The sequence below is a fragment of the Theropithecus gelada genome, chromosome 17 (genome assembly GCF_003255815.1).
Source record: "Theropithecus gelada isolate Dixy chromosome 17, Tgel_1.0, whole genome shotgun sequence".
Lineage (NCBI taxonomy): Eukaryota > Metazoa > Chordata > Mammalia > Primates > Cercopithecidae > Theropithecus > Theropithecus gelada.
Window position 1 is genome coordinate 17,829,590 of NC_037685.1, and position 25,422 is coordinate 17,855,011.

Genomic DNA, 25,422 nt, shown 5'->3' on the forward strand with positions numbered 1-25,422 from the left:
AATAAGAGTTAATTGTTTTGATGAAAGTTTCTAAAGGTCATCAAACAACTGTGATTTTTCCCATTAATTACTAAGATTGCTTTGGTCCATGGCTCATGTCTGTAATCCCAACGCTTTGGGTGGTGAGGCAGGAGGATGGCTTGAGCTCAGGAGTTCAAAACCAGCCTGGGTGACATAATGAGATCATGTCTCTACAAAAAAAAATATTAGGCACAGAAGCATGTGCCTGTAGTCCCAACTACTCACAAGCCTAAAGCTGGAGGATCGCTTGAGCCTGGGAAATGAAAGGGGCAAGTGGGCATCATAAAGTAACAGTTGATATGGGAGAAAAGCAAATAAATTTATGTGAGTCTCAAATATTTTTCTTTAAAGAACTGCCACTTAATCTGAGACAGAATGATCCATTCATAGAGTGGATTTTATTGTGGACTTGCCTGACTACATAGCCGTAGTAGCTTCTCATTTCCTGAATTTCAGAAATATTAGGAAAGTATCTTTTTTATTTTAAACACAGAGAGGTAAGGTTTCAGAGAGAAGAGCTTTCCATTTGCCCTTTCCTTTCTTAATTATATCTCCCAATGCACAATCTACCAGTTTCAGATTCTCTGAGTTTCCTAACTCCTCTTTTTGATTACACTTAATAAGTGAGTAGCCTTAATAGGAGCTCTGTAGAAATCTGAGTTTTGACAGAAGTGGGAAGAAAAATGAAAAGGTCCTGGTAGTGGTATCTATCTCGTGTACATGCGTGCAGAGTGGGTGGGGCACATTTTAGGAAAAGTAGACAGGGAGGACCAGAGCTGTAGGAATATCAAAACTGTATTAGGTGGTGGGGGAAAAGGTTCAAAGCCTCTGGCATCCCTTTTCTCTCACCTGCTTCCTATGGATCATTTGTGCATTACCCACCCTTATATATGTGTTGGGAGGATAGAGGGGAAACATTCTGTCTTTAAACTACTAGGGAAGCTTTGGGAAGCAACCCACACATTTATATTGTTGCTGAGCTGTATAATTTGCCAATGTTTCCTCAAGAGAATTTTCTCTTTTTAAAAAGAAGCTCTCAGTTACAAAACTGCTACATTCCTAGAAATTTGTTAATCATAAAAGTACTATCTATGGCCAATCCTAGTCACACATGTTAGTTCCACAAAAATGTTAAATGAGATATACTGAAAGAGAACTTTAAAAAAAAAAAAAAAGGGAAAGTGAACTTTTGGCTGGAATTTACCAAAAGTAAGTGTAACAAATACATCTTTAACTTGTATAACTGACTACTACTGACAATGATGATGACAAAAAGAAGAGCAGCTGCCATAGTCATTAAGCGTTTACTTGGTATCAAGCAGAGTGCTATATGCTTGATATATATTATCTCATTTAATCCTCACATCAACTTTATGAAGCAAGATCCATTATTCTTATTTTAAAAATGAGAAATGAGAAGCTTAAAAGGGGCTTAGTGGCAGGAATAGAATTTGAATCCAAGTCTTTCTAACCCCATACACCATGTTTGAAACCATATTAAATACTGGAGCATAAAGTCCCTTCTTAAATAGTATCAGCACCTATTTATACTTCATATCAAAATATAGACTAGATTTTTCTAGACACAATGTGTATACAGAGTCAGTGAACTAGCATCCTTGTGCTATTTATTGGTACATACATTTGCTAATAAAAACAGGAAATACAAAAATTATAGGAAGACATATAGTATGTATGCACAAATTCAGTAAACATTTATCAAACCACCACCATATATTAGGCACAAATCCAATAATATTTTGAAATTTTAAAAGATCATTTATTAAAGTGGCCTTGCATGAAAGTACAGCATTGACAGATCACCCTGGTAAACGCCAACCCAAATATTTAACCAGAGATATAAAGACTAAGTTTGAAACAGAGCTGAAAGCATAATAATTAAATAATTATGTGCTATGTGTAGAAAGTATGTATGATAAACTTGCCTAGCTCATGTACAATCAGCAGGTATCTTCAACTACAAGTAAAAGATGTTTTTAATATGAAATGAGAAAAACTAAATACAAAATTTCAAGGTCTAAACATCACATGGGTTATTTATTTCAGGGTATAATTAAGAGAAATAAAAAAAATACAAGCTACATTATGTTGCATCTTAGTTTTATCACAAAACAGAAAGGTTCCAATATTTGTAAGAATAAAAAATGCCAGAAATTTTACCCTTAAAGACGAAGTTGATGAAGACAGGGGAACAAGACAAAGAATTAGGCCCTTGCAGTAATTCCTTATCCCTCCATCTTCTAAAAGTACCATTTAAAAATCAAAGTACAGTTTGCTTTGCAAGTTTTCAAATGAAGAGCAGGGTTAATAATTAATAGCTCATATTTACACTATTTTACTCACTTATTTTTGAGACAGGATCTCATCCTGACACCCAGGCTGGAGGACTGGAGTACAATGGCATGATCACAGCTCACGGCAGAACAAAATTTTAAAGGAAATTCTTTGTGTGTTTATCTTATTAAACCAACTATGCATTTATAGTTAAAAACTGTGGTGACAATTCTAGCTGAGATACCTTAGAAATTAATAAAAATGACCTGAGTGTTGAGCAGCATATGTGAACTGAAGAGGAACAGACAGGTCCCTTTTGTGGTTAAGCCTCTAATAAGGGCTGACCCACATAGTATTGGGTCAGCAGGTAGATAAGGAGAAATACAGAACTAGACTGTGTTCCATGCTGGCCAGTTTCATCCTACTTGCTTCTATGGCAATTGGGACTTGGTCTCTGGCCTTCTGTTTGGAAACTGCAACTAGTTAGCCTCCATTTCCAAGGCTTCTTTCCTTCTCTCTGGGCAGCACACTGGGCAAAGTTGCTCAAAACAGGATGCCTAACTCTAAGTACTACTTTCTCTGCATTGCCTGTGAGGACAGACTACTCCTTTTACTGTGGAATAAATTCCATTCTATTTGACAAATTTATCTCATTTTGATTCCAAGCAGAAATGCCCTCATTTTCTCCCCCAGCTCCCTTCAACCAACCAAGATCAGCCTTGAAATATGCATGACATTAACAGGGATCCTAATCTGTCATGGAAAGGAGAGAACATTAAGACATCCTATTTCATATCTTTTTATTTCTAAGAGAAATAAAGGACTTACATCTTTCCCCAAAATAAAATAACCTTAACAACAAAATCTCAATACTGTGAGTGCAACTACTGTTGAGTGATAAAAAATATATTTAAAAATCTCTGGATTAGTATCTACCTGTCTATACATTTTTCACCTTAACTAAATTATCTCTTATTTTCTCTCAGCACGAAACAAGATCTGAAAGAAAATGAAACAAAACAAAAAACTGATCTAGATACCCTGTAATTATTACTCAGATGACAGTTATTGAGGACTAATGTGTGCTCAGGGGCTATGAAGAAGGAAAACAAAGGAAGTAGAAGTGATCATTCCTCTTCTCAAACAGTTCATAATCCCTCTGACAACCTTACTGCTTAGTCAATTAGCATGCACTGCCGCCTCCCCAAGTACCTTATCAATACAATAAAGACAAACTGACAGAAAACTGCAGTACCTGTCTATCCCCAATTAGCTGAATATCCAGCGAAGGGTCCCTCAGGCAGTCAAGGGGCCTGAGTGCAACTGGCTGTCACAGTCTGGCCCCAGGGTATCATCAGACTCCCCTGACAGTCTACAAGTTCCCCTTCCGGAAAAACCAAAGGGCATAGCAGAATCAGTCATTGGATCAGGCTAGGGTCAAATACCAGGAATCACCACATTTGTCAGAGAAGAATCGTGAGAAACAAAAAAGGCCAGAATAGGTCAAGAAGGGACAACAGCAGAGCCAGCCAGAGCAACGGTGTTGATGAGGAAGCAAAAGGTTAGAGCATTACTACCACATCTTGAGACACAGTTTAGAAAGAGCAGACCTAGGAACTGGAACTGCACAGTTCAGAGTCAGCATGGAGACAGGTAAAGGAAGGAAAATCTGGTTCAAGTACATAGATGCAGACAAGAAACTCAAGACTTAGCCAGGCAAGCCCCTACTATCACCTCCTCTGTTTCTCTTTCTAACTCTGATTCTCTGGCATAACTTAAAGAGGAAAGCTTCCGGAAATCCTATGCTCTAATTTGGAGAAAGTTCCAGAATCTCTGATTTCCTGTTCTCTTATAAATCCTTTGCACTTTAAGCTTCAAGTATTAGAGTATAAGAACACTTTCCTTCTATAAGACTCCATAAAAGGAAGATACACACACATATATACGTATTTTGTACAAATACACAAATGTGCATTTAAAAAATGTCTTGGTACCAAGGAGCTGCCAGATTAACTGGGTACGACAGTCATGGAACTGATCAATATACAACATGATCATTAAAACAATAGGGTAGAAGAAGAGTAATCAAAAGAACAAGAGGAAAATGCTACCTCTGGGAAAATTATGGAGGGTCTCACATATAAAGCAACAACTGGGCTAGATCTCAAAGGATAGACAGGGATTAACCAGGAAGAATAAAAACGAGAGAGGCTACTGTGGAGAACCAGGGAAAATACAATATGATGAATGTGGGCCCAATGAGAAATTCAGCATAGTCAGAGCAGAGCACAAGAAGAGAGGGGATAGAGAAGAGGCAAGGAGATTAAACCGAAGTTATATAATAAAGACCCTTTTATACTAGACTAAGAATATTGGGGCTGGGCACGGTGGCTCACGCCTGCAATCCCAGACTTTGGGAGGCCGAGGCAGGCGGATAATGAGGTCAGGAGATTGAGACCATTCTGGCTAACACAGTGAAACCCCACCTCTATTAAAAATACAAAAAATTAGCTGGACATGGTGGCAGGTGCCTGTAGTCCTAGCTACTCAGGAGGCTGAGGCAGGAGAATAGCATGAACCCAGGTGGCGGAGCTTGCAGTGAGCAGAGATGGTGCCACTGCACTCCAGCCTGGGTGACAGCATAGGAAAGAAAGGTAAGCAGTAGAAAGGCTGTTACAACAGGCTAGGCAAGAAATAATATGGATCTAAACTAGTGAAAATGAGAAGATGGATTACAGAGGCATTTTAAAAAGGTAGGCTACAGAGAACATACTAAAAAACACCAGGTGTGATATGAGAAGGAGTGGAGAAGCACAGAAGATTGAGGTTTTAATCTTAGGCAACTAGGTAAGTACTAAAGTCACTAAGAAGGACAGGAACAAAGCAAGAGGATAAATAATCTTTTGCATGGGATGGGGGATTATGGATATGATTTTTTAGATATACAAATTCCCCCATCCCACCTCTAGCCGTTTTATTTATTCTAAAAAAAAAAAAAAAAAAAAAAAAAAAAAGATACATGTGCAGAACGTGCAGGTTTGTTACATAGGCATACATGTGCCATGGTGGTTTGCTGCACCTACTGACCCATCCTCTAAATTCCCACCCCTCAGCCCCCAACCCCAACAGGCCCTGGTGTGTGTTGTTCCCCTCTCTGTGTCCATGTGCTCACAATGTTCAATTTCCACTTATGAGTGAGAACATGTGATGTTTAGTTTTCTGTTCCTGTGCTACTTTGCTGAGGATGATGGCTTCCAGTTTCACCCATGTCCCTGCAAAGGACATGATCTCATTCCTTTTTATGGCTGCATAGCATTCCATGGTGTGCATGTACCACATTTTCTTTATCCAGTCTATCACTGATGGTCATTTGGGTTGGTTTCATGTCTTTGCTATAGTAAATAGTTCTGCAATAAACATATGCAAGCATGTATCTTTACAGAATGATTTACATTATTTTGTCTTCCCATTCTTTATATGACACATCATGTCAAGGTAATAGATTTCGTTTAATCCTCACAATAATGCACCCTCATCTTATGTTAAAAAAAAAAAAAAAAAAAAAAGACTTCAAGGTTAATTTATCCAATGTTATTTATTTATTAATTCAATTATTCAAAAAATATTTATCAGGTATCTTCAGATACTGGGGGCTTTGGAAATGAAGGGGATAGGCAGCAAGGAGCTTAGAGTTTAAAATGGAGCTTAGAGTTTAGAATGAAGGAGAAAACAAACAGGTCACACAATTAAATGAACAAGATAATTTCAGACAGTGATAATGGCTGTGAAGACAATACTAAAATATTAATTGCTAATTATGGACTCTGTTAAAAGGGTATTTTAAGTTTTATTTCATTTAACTCTTACTATTACTTACAACATAGGTAGTACTATTAACCCCACTGCACAAAAGACAAAAACTGAGATACAGAAAGGTTAAATATCTTCATCTAAATCACAGAGCTAGTAAGTAGACAAGATTAGTGTTCGGTCATACGGAGTCTGGCTCCAAGGTTTGTGCTCATAATCACCATGCTCTACTGTCTTACCCAACCACGATTTTATTATTATGGTCTTCTATTAAGGGAGTAGAAAGTGCTGAGTGAAAGGGCTGCTTTAAATTGAATGATCAGAAAAGGCTTTCCTTCATCTGAGGATTGATGGAGATAGTCATGTAAAGATCTGCAAGGAGAATATTCTAAGTAAAGGAAATAAACACAGCATGTTTTAGAAATAAAGTCTAGTAGAACTGGAGTAGGATGAGCTGGAGGTGTTAAGAATGAGATGAAGAAGAGGTGGCAGATGCTGACTAGCCAGTGAAGAGTCTGGATTTTATTCTAGGAAAACACTGAATAGTTTTAGGCAGGAGATTTAAATAATTTGATTTGTACTTTATTAAAAGACAGTTTTGAGTATGGTAAAAAATGAATTGGGTAGGGAAAGGAGGGACAAAATGGAAGAAGGGAAAGTTGAATCCAGGAAGTCTGATTCTAGAGTTAAGTTCTTAACCACCATGCTCTGTGGTAAATTTGAGGTATACAATCTCTGGTAAAGGCACAAAAAAGATAGATGAAAACATGAACCTGTAGTTCAAGAGAGAATGTGAGGTCAAAGATTTTGAGATGTGAGGTCAAAGATTTTGATTTTGTTTTGTAATCTCTGACATATAGGCAGACAATTATTAAAGCTCTAAGATAACTGATTTTAAATTTCATTTCTGATGGCTCAAGAAATAAAAATAGAGCAAAAAAGGAAGCAAGCCCAGGTCACAATCAATGAAGTCTATTCCTTCCTCTTCAGAACACTTCTTTTCAAATATTAATAACAGGAAATATTACTTATTGCCCAGAGTATTTAGAGCCTTTATCCTCTCCCAAAAGGAGCTGAGGCATGGGTGAAGACTTGTCCATAAGGACAAGCCTTGGGGTTGCTGTGCCGTAAAATGAAATGCACTCAGGGAGACACTTATCAAACCCATAGATCTCACTAAAGACATAATGACAGAAAACATAACATTCCTGCATACATATTTATAGAAAGAAAAACCATTAATTCAATTATAACCAAGTTTGATACAAATGAGCTAATATCCCATACTATTAAGGTGAGTTAGTAGCTGAGGACAAAAATAGCTGCTCTACTAAATCTTCATAACAGTTGGTGACATAGCATGATCCCTGCCTCAAGTGGCTAGGAAAAAAAAAAAAAAAAAAAGTGGCACAACTGAACAGCGATATGGAGAGAGGGCATGGAACTTTCAGATGCTTTACAAGTCAATTCTTCACATCTCTTCAAATTAAAAAATCACTAAGGAACATCTAACTCTACCAACGATAAGTATATCCACATTGCTTGGCACAGTTTAGGAGCAGTAATTAAAGTCAAGGGAATTTAGGAATACGAGAAATCCAGTACTTAACTGTTCCCTTCAGCTTCTTCCCTTTTTTGATGTTTCTTACCATGTGGAGGTATGACACGCTTCACATTCCCCACTACATATTCAGACTGAGAACAGGCCCTTCTGCTTAGAGTAGAAAGTGGTGGACATAGTGGAGTCATGCTACCAAGCTATAAAAGTAGAGTGATGGTGGTCACAATAGAGAGATGTAAAAATTACATGGACTTTTGCTCTGATAAATGTGAGAAGAAAGTTACTGTGCTTAACTGAGTAGTACCACAATATGTGGCTACTAGTACTGGAGAAAAAGGACTGGGGCTGAAGGGACCGCTTAGTATTCCTAACAGCACATGCTGTTTTCTCTCACTCAAATGCCTTTGAAGGATGAAATCTGCATTCTTCAAAGCTGGGCTTAAATCCTTTTTGATAAAGACCTTCCTCATCCCTGCAACCTAACCGCCATTCTCTGAACCCATACTGCTGTCTCTATTATTTGGCTTAATATCTGTTTAGCATTCGTTTCATATATTTTCATGTCATGCCTTCATATGACTTTTCTGGAAGCAGGGACCATGTTTTGCTGGATTTTTTCCCTTAATATAAACAATTTTAACCATTCACAGAAGTAGGGAGAACATAATAAACTCCCATTTACTCATAATGCATATTCAACAGTTATCAAGATTTTTGTCTTATTTCCTTTGTATGTATAACCTTTGTCTTTTGCTAAAGTATTTTATAGTCCATGTTTTAGGATGCATTTCTAAAAGAAAATATGGTGCCATGGACTAAATGTTTGTGTCCCCCATAAATTCTTATGTTGAAACCTAATCCCTAATGTGATGGTATTTGGAGGCAGGGCCATCAGGAGGTAATGGTATAATATTTAAAGGTAAGGTTCTGGGGCCTATAGGTCAGAAGGTTCAAGCCCTCATAAGTGGGATTAATACCCTTAAAAAGATGTCCCAGAAAGCTCCTTTGTTCTTTCTGCCATGCAAGGATACAGCAAAAGGACACAGCTGTCTATGAAGCAGGAAGCGGGCCTCACCAGACCAGCTGGCAGCTTGATCTTAGACTAAGTCTCCAGAACTGTGAGAAATAAATTTCTGTTGCTTATAAGCCAATCAGTTTATGGTATTTTGTTATAGCAGCCCAAAAGGACTAATATAAATGGTGTTTTCTCAAGTAACCATGATACTTAAACAAAATTAACAGTGATTCCTTGGTATCATTTCATTTAATTCTTGCTTCATATTCAAATTTACCCAGCTGCCTCTAAAATGTCTTTCAACAATCAGTTTGTTACTAATCAGTATCCCAACAAGTCCACAGTGCATTTGGTTAAGTTTCATAGTTCTCTTTTATTGTAAAGCAGCACTCTCCCTCAATGACTTAGAAGAAACCTAGTCATTCTTCCTATTGAGTATCCCACATTCTCGATTTGTCTCTATGTTTCCTCAGTCATAGGAGTTATGTTTTTTAATTCATTTACTCAAAAGATATGTAGTAGGAGCAGCACGGAAGCCAGAATCCTATAAAATGCAGTGGCTGCAATAGTGACTACATACTATAGCCCTGACTCAAACAGAACAAAGTCATAAAACAATTACACAAAGTGTTAATTATTAGCAGTTGTGACATGTGCTAAGGGAAAGAACAGGTAATAAGAAATCACAGCAAGGGAACACAACCTTCTTTAGGGGTCAGAGAGAGTATTTAGCTTGTTCAAAGCATCTAGCACAATGTTAAGTAAGAAAAAATTCATTATTTCTGGGTTAGCAAGTGGAGTAAGTCTTTTTCATATATTACTCTTGTAAACTTAAAGGTCATATCACCACCCCTTGAGCTCTGAAAATCAAATCCGAATCTCTTAGAAGTCCAAGTTAGGGGAAACCGAAGGGCCAAACAGTTGGTTTCCTCCAGGTGAAATAAATACATTTAGAAGCATAATAAGAATTCAGAAAATGGCTAAATAGATAAAGCCAAAGGAAAAGACTGCATTTTCTGGACCATGAGTTTGGATATTAGGACAACGAATTTTTGGCAAGGAACAGGATGAATATTATTGAAACCTAGAAGAATATGCTTAGTAGGCTATCTGCCACATTGCTCAAGAGGGATTTTAAGTTAAAATCGAGGAAGGAAAAACGTCCAGCCAACACTTTCATTTTAAAAGATTATAGCATTGTTTTTAAAAGATTGTATGTAAAATATATTAGCTTTTATACAATACCATGTTCTTTAGACCAGGGTAAATATTATTTGAATCTCCTTTGTTCATATCAGATTTTAGTCAAGCTTTTGGGAAATAGCGTGATATCTGTTGGAGCATCTTAGAAAGAAATTCATTCTGTGATGGACTGAGTCATGTCCCCACCCTCCCCTCCAAATTCGTATGTTGAAGCCCTGACCCCTAATGTGTCTGTATTTGGAGATAAGATCTTTAGGAAGCAATTAAGGCTAAATGAGGTCACTAGGTGTTCTTTTAAGAGGAAAAGAGACCAGATTTCTCTCTCTCCCCCAACCATATAAAGACAACAAGAAGGCCACCATCTGCAAGCCAGGAAGAAAACCCATATCGCAACCCGACTCTGCCAAATTCTGATGTGGAACTTCTGGCCTCCAAAACTATGGGAAAATAAATCTGTTGTTTAAGCCACTCGCCTATAGCATTTTGTTATGACAATCTGAGCTAATACACCTTCCTAATATTTTTTCCCTCTCTAGTGTGTAAACTTTAAAGCTCTCTCTTCTGTATGATTTGTAGAATATTTCTGCTCAACTTGTAGGATACATTGGAGACTAAGGCCAAGTGTATAAAAAAGTATACCCTGACATTTAACCAAGTAGAAAAGAGAAAAATAATTAGTCAAGGCATTTCCTAAACCAAGGGAATAAAATTGAATGGGTGATTTTTATTCACTTGCATTTATTTGTGAACTCTTGAAATGTCTTATTCTTTTCCATACAAATAGGAGCTCTCCTCAGGTGAACCAGATGTGGGTATTTTCAGCTGTGGTCAGCTTTTCTCTGAATCCCACTAGGGTTTGGTGATGCAGAGTAAACAAGGCTATAAATCAAATGCAATGCATTTAATACCTCAATGCATTGCAAATTGATCTGGAATACGGTTTTCAGCTCAAATCACTTTTTAAGTGAACTGTTCCCCTCCCCTGAAGGGAAGCAATGGAAGTTAAAGATGGAAAATCCTAAAGTTATATCGGATTCAGATGTGCAGTTCCTTTTTTGAGAGTTGACAGAGGCCATGTTTCCTCAGGTGAGATTCTTCAGTTCTTTATCCAGTTTGACCCATGGATATTTTAAAACACACATCCTTGTGGCTGGCATTAAATGCGAAAGCTGGTGGGCAAGTTTTCAAGAAATAAGAGCTACAAACAAAATAGCTTTCGTTCCATTCAGCATGCTGTGGGAAATGGCTAATGGACAAGCATTACTATGACCAGCAAGGCAAGCTGCCAATAAATGATAGGCGTAGAGATTCAAACCACTACATAACAGTAACGCTTCCTAAGGTTATTTCACTAATTTGTCAAAGTAGGACATTATCTGAAGTGAAAGAAAAACGGGGTTGGAGAGCACAGGGGAAGAAACTATTTAAACGTAAAAGCCATGCTTCTTTCTCATTGGTTAGTTATCTCTGCCTCCAGTAATTATGGTTAGCGTCCGCCACTTCCTGATACCACATCTGGTTTTACCAAGGGCAACATTTCCTGCTTTTCAAATGACAAGCAGAGAGCTATTTCTGGTAGGATAAATTTCTATTGTTTGCTTATTCCTGCACTGTCTTTTTCCATTAGAAAGAAATGAAGTCCAGTGGTTGGAAGGGAAGAAAGTGTGGAGTTCTCATATGCCATCGCTCAGAGAGGTTGCTGGACATTGGGGGCCATATTGTCTTCTCATCTGTCATTTTTTTTTCCTAGAAAAAGAAGAACCTTAAGTGCTGCCTGCGATCTTTTCTCCATTTGCAACCCTTAAATCCCAACTCTTTCTTAAAATATTGAACAAATTGTTAAGTAGTCCAATGCTTGCAAATTCTTATCTTCTGGAATGGAATAGAAACTATTCCATAAGGGAAGAATAAATTCACTTAATTGTATAGTTTTAAATCAGTAAAAAATTCAATGAACAATGTCCTAAATTCTATTTCAGATAGGCTTTTTAGTGTAATGGTTAAGAGCACAGACTCTGGGGTTGGGCTATCTAAGGTCAACTGCTACTTCTTTTTGCTTTTTTGAGACAGAGTCTTGCTCTGTCATCCAGGCTGGAGTGCAGTGGAGTGATCTCAGCTCAATGCAACCTCTGCCTTCCGGGCTAAAGTGATTCTCCTGCCTCAGCCACCCGAGTAGCTGGGATTACAGGCACCCACCACCACACACAGGTAATTTTTTTGTATTTTTTGTAGAGATGGGGTTCCACCATGTTGCCCAGGCTGGTCTCGAACTCCTGAGCTCAGGTAATGCACCCAACTCTGCCTCCCAAAGTGCTGGGATTACAAGCATCAGCCACCATGCCCAGCCAGTCAAATGCTATTTCTAACACTTCCACTTGTGCAGATTTAGGTAAATTAATTTAATCTCTTTATGCCTCCATTTTCTCATCTGAAAACACAGAATACTAATAGTCTTCATTACAGGTTGTTGTATCTTGCAAAGAGAAAGAACTATATGAACATTAACTACTACTAAGACTATCTAAGAAAACAACTAAAGGGCATTACCTTAATCTCACTACTATGTTAGTACTATTAAACAGTTATATGTAAAACTAAGTCAATGCTCACTTGTGCTAGGTCACATTATTCATCAGATAAGAAAAAAGGATAGGCGTAAAATTCTTTCTTTAAAATTAGCCTTAACCGAGCCTAAAATTTTACCAACAACACGGAGTATAAACTTGACTTTTAGAGGCAAGCCATTCTACCTAAATCTATAGGATTAAATGAAGAATCAAGCAAAAAACAAACCCTCACAGCAGCCTAGTCTGAAATATTGACATAAACTGAAACATTGCTCTGTGAGCAAAATACATACTTTTGAGGTGATCTGTTATCAACTTCAGCCTTCAGTCGTAAATTCTCCCTCACCAGGCCACCATTTTCCAATTTCAATTTTTTATTTGCCTAAAAGAACAAATTGAAACTAAGCAAAAGCTAAAACAAAAGTGCCTTGTAAAAATTACAACATGAGCCATCTGTATTTTCTAGAGTGATAATATTATCAGAAAACTGAATAGTAGAACATGGCCTTCAGAAACTTAAAATCACTACTGGCAATGACTTCTGAAACTGTGAATACTACTAAGCATTTTAAATCCATATTCCCCAAGCACTTTGCAAATCTCCTATCCAGGGAAATAAACGAAGCTATGCTAGTTAGCTTACAGTCATTAAGGGACCATACTAATGGCAAACATATGTGGGATTTTTTTTCTTTTTTACATAACTGAATACTCTAGGCAAGGTAACATTATACCACATGCAGTATCGGCAAACTAATGCTGAAGAGTCAATTCATGAGCTATGAAATTGATTTCTGGGGTGCTGTTTAAAAATGTTTTTTTCTAGTGATAACAAATCTAATATCATTTAACCACTTGATTTTTTTTCTTCAAAAAGGCCTTTCCAATGTTCTGGCTCACAACTTCTAGGGCCCTCAAAATTGGATCTATCCATCCATCCATCCATCCATCCATCCATCCATCCATCCATCCATATATATTTTCTGAAACAGAGTATTGCTCAGTTGCCCAGGCGGGAGTGTAGTCATGTGATCTTGGCACACTGCAACCTCCACCTCCAGGGTTCAGATGATTCTACTGTCTCAGCCTCCCGAGGAACTGGGACTACAGGCGTGTGCCACCACGCCCAGCTAATTTTTGTATTTTAAGTAGAGACGGGGTTTCGCCCTAGTGGCCAGGCTGGTCTTGAACTCCTGGCCTCAAGTGATCCACCTGCCCTGGACTCAAAAAGTGTTAGGAATACAAGTATGAGCCACTTCCCCGGCCTGGATCAATCTTTTCTAATAAATTCCATGAATTGTTCTTTGATTAAACAAAAACCTTCCAAGTATGATTTTCTTTCTTGAATTGTGTAACACCTAAAAATTACCTAACAGGACACCAATTGCTAGAAAATCTAGAGGCTCAACACTGATTCTGGACACACTGAAAACTAGTGTGCTTAAATTTTAGAGTCTTCTTAGAAGCTACTTCCTTTAAATTCCCTACTCACTGCTTTTATGTATTACAAATAAAAATAACACTCCCTAGACTAGAAACCAACTTCACTAACCTGGGCAAGGGAAATTGTTTGACTAGAACATTTATATTCAAAGTGAATGGGTCACAAGAATAACTGTCACCAAAAAAGGTTTAAACCAAGCAGCTTTAAAAACGTATTTCAAAAATTTGGCCATTACTTTTATGAATTTCCAGAACTTCTGACTGTATTACTTATCTATCCACATACGCTGCATCGCAAGGATCACAGGAGAAATAACGTAGAGAACATTATTGGGGGCATAAAGTCTAACTCCCTTACTTAGACCCATCCAGGTTCCCTCTGGGCTCTAGGCATCTGTTTATCTTTATGGATGCACACCAACCAGGACTGTGGAGAGTTAATTCTTTAAGTGATTGATAAACACCATTACTGCTTCTCTGAAGATATAAGGAAAGCCATTTACTTCCTCATATATGCAGACAATGAATTAAGCTCTCAAGCATAGCACCATAAGGGGAGGCACTTAGTGAATGCTTTTTGATGATGATGACAAACTTAAATTAGAAACTCATTTGATCTCCTTTCCCCTTCCCTGCCCCCTACCACTACTGTATAGCTGTATTTCGAAGTCTCTCAATAGTCCTTTGACTCTCTAATACTTCTCATTATAGGCTTGCTAGTTCCTCAACTATCAGAGATATTTTCAAGTTCAAGAGGGTTAGGTGAGTAAAAGTTATGAAGGGCAGAGTTCTGCCTACCTGTTGCACCTAAAAGAATAATGAATATTTCAGCTAACTTTTCTGCATTCTCAACACTGATTACCGGGTAATTACACTGGCCTCGTGATGGTTCAAAACTCATCCAGTCCAGGTAATATCAGGAAAAAAGTCCACGTCATTCATGCTAAGTAGTCCTTTATTCTGAATCTTTTGCATTCCTGTATTTGATTTATAGTATGTTATTATTTTGCACTCCACACTTTAGTTTTTGTCTCTGCAATCCATGTTTCTTTATTTACTTATGTCCCAGTTTATAGCCTATTACCTACTAGCATCACTAGGCATCGAAAATGGACTTATTCAATATCCCAAATAATTCTGAAGTCTCAGGGTAGCTTTGAGTATTGAATTTAACATGTGACCATTATAAGAGCAAAGGAAAATTAACTGTGCTTTATGTATTCTTCTTTAACATCCATCCCTCATGTCACCCTTATAAGCCTCATGTTCTAAGAAGTATTTACTGCCAAAACTTTAAACAAGTTTAATAACTACAAAGGAGACCATATATGCTTACCAATGGCTCAAGAAGAACCAGGGAAATTAAAGGGAACAAGGCAAATTGACAAATACTGTAATTTCCCAGTAGGCATTCCTTTTGGCATCCTCTTGTTTTCTAACAAATCAACATACTAACGCTGGCCATCAATACCCAAAGAAACTACACACTTCCCCTTCCTACACACTTATAATACACTCAGTACAATTATGTCTGTAGTTTCTATTTTCTCTAAAAGCACTAGGTTCTCTTTTCTCCTCACCCTGGCCTTTTCTGAACCCAAACAACATTTATTTTATATGTGGAAGATAGCACACATCTAACATCTAAGTTGCAGATATTTCTCTGCTACTTAACCTGAGGACCTCAGAGCCAATATACAGGAGAACTTCTTTAAAATACTATATGGATCTCATTAATAATTTTGGGAGATAAGACTTAGAAATTTCACACAGGAACAGTATTTTAAGGAAATGCAAATAGTTGAGTATGTGACTGCAGAACTGAGTACTACAAAGCCATCTCCATAGAGCACAAGAGAATTCCACTGTGGATAAACTTGAACTCAAGCTAAAGGCTGGTCACTTGGGTCAAGACAGCGTTGTAGGAGTTGACTGTAACATCTAATGCTGATGGCATGGATCTTATCTCCCTTTCTAGGCTGAAAAATCCTAGAGGTTTGCCTTTCTCACCATGCTGTACCTTGTTCAAAGAATAATTGAAAAAAATGAACCAGTTTCATAAACCACAATATTCTTTTGCACGGAGTATTCTAAAGCAGCTGCTTACTGCTGTCCTGGAATTAGTCACTAAGCCTTTATTTATCTATCTACAATCTTAAAAATAAGAGAGTGATAGCAATAGAAAAGATAAAGTCAAAACTTTTCCTTTCATAGGTGCAAAAATGAGTACGTGTTTTAGGTACACAGGGGAAGTCGCTGATACAAGCTTAAAAAAACTATAGCAAACCACAAAGAGGACGAAACAGAAACACATCCTTTAAATTGGCATTACTCTTCTAGAAGAAGATGCAACCTTATAAAGAAGCACTACAGTCTCTAATTATAGTCACAAATGGAACCACCTGGTATTTCTTGGCAGTTAATGATATTTAAATGAGAAAAAGTATTCCTATTGCATATAAATGCTAATCCAGAGATTCTGTCCTTTCCTCACACATCATCTGATGATGAGTCAAGATAATACGGCTATTTATGCTTTTGAAGGTACTTATTTTAAAAACAACCATAATAGATTTTTAAAAACCACAACTTACCTCCTTCAGCTTATCCACATCATCTTTCACTTTTTCATAGATTTCATTAGCTGTTCTGAGTTTTTTCTTCCACTCTGCTACAGTTTCTGGGTTAATTTTAGTTGGATTATCTGTGACTAGATGTTTGTCTTCATTTTGGTTGCCCTGCACCAAGGTTAAAGGATCCAGAATAGTTTTGATCTGTGACTCCAAGCTGAGATTTTTACTCTTAAGCTCTTCTACTTCTTTCTGTAAACAATCTATTTCGTCCTGAAAAAGCATTGCATAGTCATGAGGCAGGCATAGACACTAAACACATACATACATATGCGAAACTGAAGCCAACATGGTTTGAATTTTGTACTTAAAATTCTGTAGACACATAGATTCTTTACACATCAAAAGAGTTTTGTAGGGAGAAAGTCACATACAGTTTAAATTCTCAAGATGTGGCCTGACTGATAAAAATTGGGATTTATATTGCCTTCATTTTAATTCAATGTTAGTTGTGATTTTAAAAAATGCCAAACCTTTGATTCTATTTAAGATATCATCCAGAAAATAAGAAAAGTCACATGAATTCCAACAGGCAAGTAGATTCCATTTCAGAAAAAAATAAAAAACAATAAAAAACATTAAACTGCTTTACTGGGGGAATTTAAAAGTACATTGAGGGGGGCTGGGTTAAAAAAAAAGGTACAGTTTGTCCCCACCTCATCCCCACATCTACAGGGGATTGGTTCGAGGACCCTTAGGGATACCAAAATCCATGGATGCTCAAGTTCCTGACGGAAAATGGCTAGTGCTGTATTTGCATATAACCTATGTACATCCTTCCATACATTTTAAATTGGCTCTATTTATAATAACTAATACAATGTAAATGTCATACAAATAGTTGTTAAACTGCATTATTTATAGTATTTTTTAAAAAATTTTCAATCTTGGTTGTTTGAATCCACAGATGATGAACCCTTGGATATGGTGGGCTGACTGTACAGAGTTATCAAGATGATCGTGCCTGTAATTCCAGCACTTTGGGAGGCCGAGGAGGGTGCGCCAGCTGAGGTCAGGAGTTCAGGACCAGCCTGGTCAACATGGTGAAACCTCACCTCTACTAAAAATACAAAAAATTAGCTGAGTGTGGTGGCAGGCGCCTGTAGTCCCAGCTACTTGAGAAGCTGAGGCAGGAGAACTGCTTGAACCCAGGAGGCAGAGGTTGCAGTGAGCTGAGATCATGCCATTTGCACGCCAGCCTGGGTGACAGAGTGAGACTGTCTCAAAAAAGAAAAAGATGATCGTTAGGGTTTTGTTTGATATTTTCACTTCTATATTTGAAGTATGAGTGAAACCATCTATCATTTCCTTCTACTTTTCATTTCAGAATAATATCAGAATAATTTTTAACTTTTCTGGATTCTGGTTCTTCAATTACTACTGTTACTATTGCAAGTATTAGCTTTCCCACTCTGGAACTATTTATTATCTTAAAACCAGTCACTAAACATTTGGGTTAGAACTTCTTACTATGATGCCATTTATTCATCTATAATAAATATGTAATCTTAAATTGAGGTTTTTAAAAATTCTGTTAGAAAATAAACTCCCAAGTAGCTCAAGTGATCTTCCAAAGGATTTATTTGTTTACTATCTGAGTATGATATTCATTATATAAAAATACATTTTAGCATTAAATGTCACACAGATAGTACTACTTACTATTTTAAATTGCAATACATTTCAACTTAAATAGCATTTTTATAAAACAAGCAAATTCACATATGTGGGGAACACATATATGAATAAACATTTATTTAATAATGTATTTATGCCCCACTGCATTACAAAAATTTTTGAGGCAGCTGAGGTAGCTTCCACGTATACAGTTAAACTGAAAGACATTTTGAGTCAAAAGAGGGGATCAATAATATCTCCTTCTGTAGTCAACACTGGGCTTAATGTGTGCTATTCAAAAGTGTGTGTATTCTATTTGCATGAATTTATTTGTAAAAATAGCATCACCACGTTCAATCATCCTGTTCATTCACCTTTAGACAATAATTTCACACTAAAATCTCTGTGCTGGCAGTTGACATAAGGTATAGTATTTACTTTACTAGCATTGATCAGGCTTATAATCATCAGTAATTTCATAGGCAGAAGCAACTGATGACTGTAGAGGTTGGACTGGCTTTCACAAGGAGATTTCCCTTTTCTCCCAACTTCTTCAGGAAGCAAATAAAAACGATATGTCTGTAGATGTACAAATTTTAACTTAAAAAAAAAAAAAAGAAAGAAATGCTTCCATCTATTCCTTTTTTCTGGAATCCCATTCCCCCCTTCCTTGGTACTTAAAGGAAAAAAATAATAAAACAAAAAATCTCTTTCCTCTATTTTTCAAAAGGAAAAAAGAAAAAGAATTTATCAAATAATTTTTTTATAAGCTTTTAAAACTAAGTTTCATTGGATATTTACTCTAAGAAGTCTGGGGTCTGAGGTAGGTCAGTTTTTACCTTGAATTCACTGTTAATATAATTTTAAACTTTAATTATTGTTTACCTCATACTCTTTGTGTAATAATTCAAGTCTAGTTTTCCGAAGATGCTTCCTGACTGTGTGGCTTAGCGTAGGTTCACTTTCACTTGTTCCTCCTATAGGGAAAAAAAAAATCCTAATTTTTCGTTCTGATTCGGGAAGAATGAAAATGATCCTTTTTCATATTGTTTTATATAGCTTCCTAGCTTCATATCTACCCTTCCCCTTACATACACACTTGGGGCTAACATCTAGGCTTTTTCTCTATCCTAATCCTGAGGAAAAAAAAATACATCAAATAACACCATAAGAAATATCTTCAGTAATACATTCATACTGTGTTTACATATTTATATATCTTATCCCAGCAAACTCGGTAGAGGAAAGGGCTATATATTACCATTTTGGACTACTTCAAATTCTGAAAACTAGACTATATTTAAATAATAAAACCAATTATTATATTTACATTTAACCAACAGATTATATAAAAATGTATTACTGGCCAGGTGCGGAGGCTCGCACCTGTAATCCCAGCACTTTGGGAGGCCGAGATAGGCAGATCACGAGGCCAGGAGATTGACACCATCCTGGCTACAGTGAAACCCCATCTCCACTAAAAATACACACACACACACAAATTAGCTGGGTGTGGTGGCGGGCACCTGAGTCCCAGCTACTCAGGAGGCTGAGGCAGGAGAATGGCATGAACCTGGGAGGTAGAGCTTGTAGTGAGCCCAGATTGCACCACTGCACTCCAGCCTGGGTGACAAAGCAAGACTCCGTTTCCAAAAAAAAAAAAAAAAAAAAAAAAAATTACTGCTATATACCTATGTATGTAGATTAATGTGTCTTTTCACAGATTCTAACAGCCTAGTTACAATGGACTGTAAGTCATGGCATTAACTATATGTCATGACTTGTTACAAATGCACTCACAATGAATCTTCCTGAGAGCTCTTCACTGATGCTCTGGTTACCTTCTTTGTACTTCTTAGCATTATAATAATAGCAAAGGCATTTTACAGATGTTCTTTTTCAGGATGTTCTATCCAAATGCAAAAACAGATGAACTATTTTCCTTGAGAGCATTTATGAAATATCACTTAGGTATGAATGAATAAAGGTAGGATATGGGATGAGAAGAAAAGCTGGGGGAAAATATTCAGATCATCAAAGTTCATATTCTGCAAGAAAAGACTTGACTCCTTGGTGAAATTCAGCAGGTATAAAAAAAAAAAAAAAGCAAAAAAACACAAAAAAACAGAGGTTAACCCCGTAGCATGCAACACAGCAGAGAACTAGTCCTCTACTAGACTCCACCCAGGTACCAAGAGCCAACTCTGATTGCTCCTTCATATCTCTTAATTTCCTAAGTACTACTAGTTCTTTTGCTCTGCAGCAAATATACTCCTTTCTATTTGCTTTGTAAAAATCTTGGCCGGGCACAGGGGCTCACGCCTGTAATTCCGAGCACTTTGGAAGGCCAAGGCGGGCAGATCACCTGAAGTCGGGAGTTTGAGACCAGCCTGACCAACGTGGAGAAATCCCATCTCTACTAAAAATACAAAATTAGCCGGGTGTGGTGGTGCATGCCTATAATCCCAGCTACTCGGGAGGCTGAGGGAGGAGAATCACTTGAACCCAAGAGGCAGTTTGTGCTGAGCTGAGATCACGCCATTGAACTCCAGCCTGGGCAACAAGAGCGAAACTCAGTCTTCGGAAAAAAAAAAAATAATAATCTTAATTTAAGTCCATTTTCCCTAACTTGGGACTATTAACAATGACTTCTTAGGTTTTCTGAAAAATGTTTTCTACTTGGCTAATTATAGATTGACTTTCAATTTTTCCTAAAGCAAAAACAAGTAGAAATCATTTTAATTTTTACAACCTAAAATAAGTAACTTATATGAGTAGAATAAAAACCAAACTCTGAAAAGGCTCTTTAGAAGTTTTCTTTTTCAAGGATCCTCTAGTTCAAGTTTTACTCCCCTCCTGCCCCACCAATATTAGTGTGACACAGAATTTATTTTTTACCCTTAATCCACTTACATATTCTATCACCTAGGTAAAAGCCTCCTACCAGACCTACTCACATCCTGTCTACTCCTATAGTCCAACCTATGTATTACCACACGAGTAATATTCGTAAAGCACACTTTGGATCATACCATCATGCTCAAAACCATCATGCCCGATTCACCCTTCTTCTCAGTCCTATAGCAAGTCCCTGATTTAGCTGTCATTCAAGGTTCTCTGCACTAAAGTCTCAATTTACCTTTTGTCTTATTTCAGCAGTCGAACCCAAAGTAGACTACTGATCATTTCTAAAAACATGCTCTGTGTTTTCCTGTATCTAAACTTTAGTACATGCTATTCTTCCTGCAGGAAATGCCTTCCTTAATTTTCACCAGTTAAAATGTTATCCATCCTTAAATTTAAATGTCCAGCTTAAAGGCCACCTACCTTATGAAGCCCTTCTCAATGTTCTTAGCTGAAGTTTCTTGCCTGAACTCTCTGGGCTTTTTTGGGAGGCCCTTAGCACTCGCTGCTTTTCTTTTGGTTCAGTTGCTATGAAAATGTAAGTTCCGTGAGGCTCTCAGGGTTATTCCTCTTAGCACCTCTCAGTGCCTTGTGCTCCAGTTGCTCCACATACACATTACGCAAATTACTCATCCACTCAGTATTATGTTGGCCAAATAGCATCATTGAAAATAGTCTATTTCAATCTTCCCAAAATATATATTATTTGGAGATTGTTTCAAACCTATTCCTATGTGTATATAAAACAGGCCCTTACCTATAATTTCTTTGCAAGGATTTTCAGGAGTGATGGGGACTCTGCAAGCTGGACACTGGCTATTATTCTTCAACCACAAATCAATACAAATTGAACAAAATACATGGTTGTTGATACATATGACAGGCTGACGTACCTTTGGAAAAAAAAAACAACACATCACTTTTAGTACAGGACAACAGTCATAATTAGAAGACCAAATGGTTTTGTTTAGAGCAAACTGCTTCTCTAGATTATAGCAGAGTAGGTGTTTAAGAAGGGATATATCTAGGGCTTTTAAAAACACTGCTTCTGTTGGCCACTTTTCTTTTTACACACATTTAACAGAGATACTAGCTGAGATACCGGATCATGGAGACTGAAGTTTTTGACATAAAATGCTTTATTTTGTACCTAAACCACAGAATTCATGCCAAAAAGAAAATGCTTTTTGTTCCACTAAGACTGGGACAATTTTGCTCAAACTCTTCTATTTTAACATTATGGAACAGCAGGATTAGATTTTTGAAAATATCATTTAGCACAATCATCCATCTGATGCCTGAATCCTTTTCTCAATTCATTCCACTGTGTTATAGAGTAACAGCAACTATTAAGTATTGATATTTTACTAGAAATTCCCCAAAACCAAACAGTAATGAAAGCTAAAACAATCCAAAAGGCATGAGTTCCACTCTCCAGTAGTTTATGATCTAAACAGCAAACAATGCAGACAGAATTACTGAGATACACCAAATACACAAATCTTTGACTCCAGACTCCATTTAAACAAGCACAAATAATAATATCTTACATTTACAGCACCCTCTCCTTTTTTTTTAATTTTTTTATTTTTTTGAGTTGGAGTCTCGCTCTTTCACCCAGGCTGGAGTACAGTGGCACCATCTAGGCTCACTGCAACCTCTGCCTCCTGGGTCAAGCAATTCTCCTGTCTCAGCCTCCCGAGTAGCTGGGACTACAGGCGCCCGCCACCACGCCAGCTCACTTTTGTATTTTTAGTAGAGATGGTGTTTCACCATATTGGTCAGGTTGATCTCAAACTCTTGACCTCAGATGATCCGCCTGCCTTGGACTCCCAAAGTGCTGGGATTACAGGCGTAAGCCACCAAACCTGGCCTATAGTCATATTTTACAAAGGGCTTTCACATGCATCTTTCACCGCCTCAACCCTTTTCCATCTCTCTTTTTAAAAATACCACAACTTGGTGAGGTAAACAGCGTAAATATGCTTTACAAATAAGAAAACAAAGGCATGAAGAAATTAGGTAGCTTGCTCAGGGTTAACTGGGTGTTTCGACTGTTTGTAGCTGTTTTATCAGGAGGAAAAAAAGAAAAGAGAAGCTGTTTTGGTTTTCTCCACAGCATTAATATTACCTGATATCATATGTGTGTTTACATATTTATTGTCTATCTCCCTTATCAGAATGAAACTCCATGAGAGCAAGAACTTCTTTACTCTCATTCATAACTAAACCTTTAGTGCCTAGAAGACAGCTTGGTACTTGGCAGGTACTCAACAAAGGGTTTGTTGAATGATTAACTGCTATTAAGATAGTATTAACATTCAACTAGTTGAGAAAGTTGTCAGAAGGAAATAATGATTTAATATTTTTTCAAATAGCACAAATTTAACAATACAAACAAAAACAGCACAGAAAAATATAGTCTTTCACTTGATTTACATGTTATCTTCATGGTGGGACTCAAAACATTTCAGAGCCATTTTCAATATTTCCCTATTCTAATAGTAATTACAGTATAGAACCTTTCTGCACTAGGAACTGGAAGACTAGAAGGTCAAGGGAAAGCAGAATAAGTAGAGGGAGAATGAAGACGCAGAACCAACACAAACCACTTTTCTTGCAGAAAATGCTTGTGCTGCTCTCTGTCTGACTTAAAAGGATGCTACTGAGTATTCATTAATTTGAAAGGCGCCCCCACTCTCAAAGAAATAATAGATGCATGGCTATTCATGACGGGCAGGTAATCATTTGAGTCTCATTACAAAGAGTTCTCTGGTCTCAGTCCGGCTTTCTGAACATTCTGGCTCTCCCTTGATTATGAACACTAACCCAAGAAAACTAAACAAAGATAATTTGGAATTGATTTAAACTTCTTCTTGGAGAAACTTAATTCTAATCATTCATTTCAACTTGTTTGACAAGATTCATTAAAAAAAAAAAAAAATCATGAACGGTAGTGTTTCAAAGTCTTCTTTCAAAGTGGTCCTACCAGCAGCCAGGAGTGAACGCTTATCTATAAAGCATTCCTGGTCAGAGTCTTAAATGGCAGAGAAACCTGAACTTTATTTGCAGGTTCTACTTTTTTTCTTAAAAATTCATGTGATTTACAAGTCCAGACCATAATATATTTACGTATGTTTTAATTTTATCTTTATGTCATGAAATCTTTTAAGAAGACAAAAATCCCAAACCAAGAAGATACTGCCTTATCTATTCTGTAACTTCCCCCAAACACACACACACACACACACACCCCCCATATCCCTGCAATATTCCTAGAAGTACTATATGCCCCAAATTAGGAAGCTCAGGTAAAAAGGGAAGTTATCTACTGGTATCTACTTTTATAGTAGTAAGTTATTTTTTATAAGTTATGAATTCATCTGAAAATGGATAAAAGCCAATGCTCAAGACATAAAAGTGTGCACATTATATCATTATATGAGAGGATTCAAGATGCTCTGCCTCCCTTTCCATTAAAAAAAAAAAAAAAAACATTTAAAAGCAATCAGTAGGCCAGGCACAGTGGCTCACTCCTATAATCCCAGCACTTTAGGAGGCCGAGGGGGGTGGATCACCTTAGGTCGGGAGTTTGAGACCAGACTGGCCAACATGGAGAAACCCCATCTCTACTAGAAATACAAAATTAGCGGGTTGTGGTGGTGCGTGCCTGTAATTCCAGCTACTTGGGAGGCTGAGGCAGGAGAATCACTTGAACCCGGTAGGCAGAGGTTGCAGTGAGTCAAGATCGCGCCATTGCACTCCAGCCTGGGCAACAAGAGCAAAACACTATCTTAAAAAAAAAAAAAAAAAAAAAAAGGCAATCAGTATTTTTCATGTATTTGCTCCCACAACAAAGGTTAAATATTATCTCCCCAATCTACAAAGTGGTTTTGAGCAACTCGATAGTTGGTGTTATCATATACTGAAGTGGCAAAGACCAGAAAAGCAGATTTCACACAAGGTAAAAATCAAAAATTCTGTTTTAGTCATGCTAAATTTGTGATGCTAAGCCCATTTTTAGATGGACAAGTTCAGTACAGCAGGTTTTGAGTCACTGGCATAAAAGATATGGGTATATAAAGCCATAGGACTAGAGGAGATCCCATGAACCGACAAAATAGCTGGAGAAAAGAAGGCATTCCAGCAAGCAAAGGAAGAGGAAGAGCAACCAGCAGAGGAAACTGACAAGGAGGGGTCCTGTGATGTAGGAAAGGAGAATATGATATCACAGAAGTCCAGGCAAGGAAGTTTTTCAAGAGAGAGGCAGCGGCCAGATAAGTAAAATATTGATGAGAGATTGAGTTTGATGTGCACTGAGATGTGACTATGGGATTTAACTGCTTGGAAGTCACT

General features: G+C 37.3%; 1 protein-coding gene across 2 annotated transcripts in view; it reads right to left on the reverse strand.

Moving 5' to 3' along the window:
- RNF219 (ring finger protein 219) overlaps positions 1-25,422 on the reverse strand; it is a 42,785-nt gene that overhangs the window by 7,783 nt on the left and 9,580 nt on the right. The window contains exons 2-5 of one of the 2 annotated variants that reach the window (XM_025364209.1): positions 21,824-21,959; positions 19,048-19,139; positions 16,510-16,758; positions 12,766-12,854 (exon numbers count right to left, since the gene is read on the reverse strand). In XM_025364209.1, coding sequence (XP_025219994.1) covers positions 12,766-12,854; positions 16,510-16,758; positions 19,048-19,139; positions 21,824-21,959 — 566 coding nt within the window. The remainder of the gene's footprint in view (positions 1-12,765; positions 12,855-16,509; positions 16,759-19,047; positions 19,140-21,823; positions 21,960-25,422) is intronic. The other variant, XM_025364211.1, reaches the window with a different exon arrangement.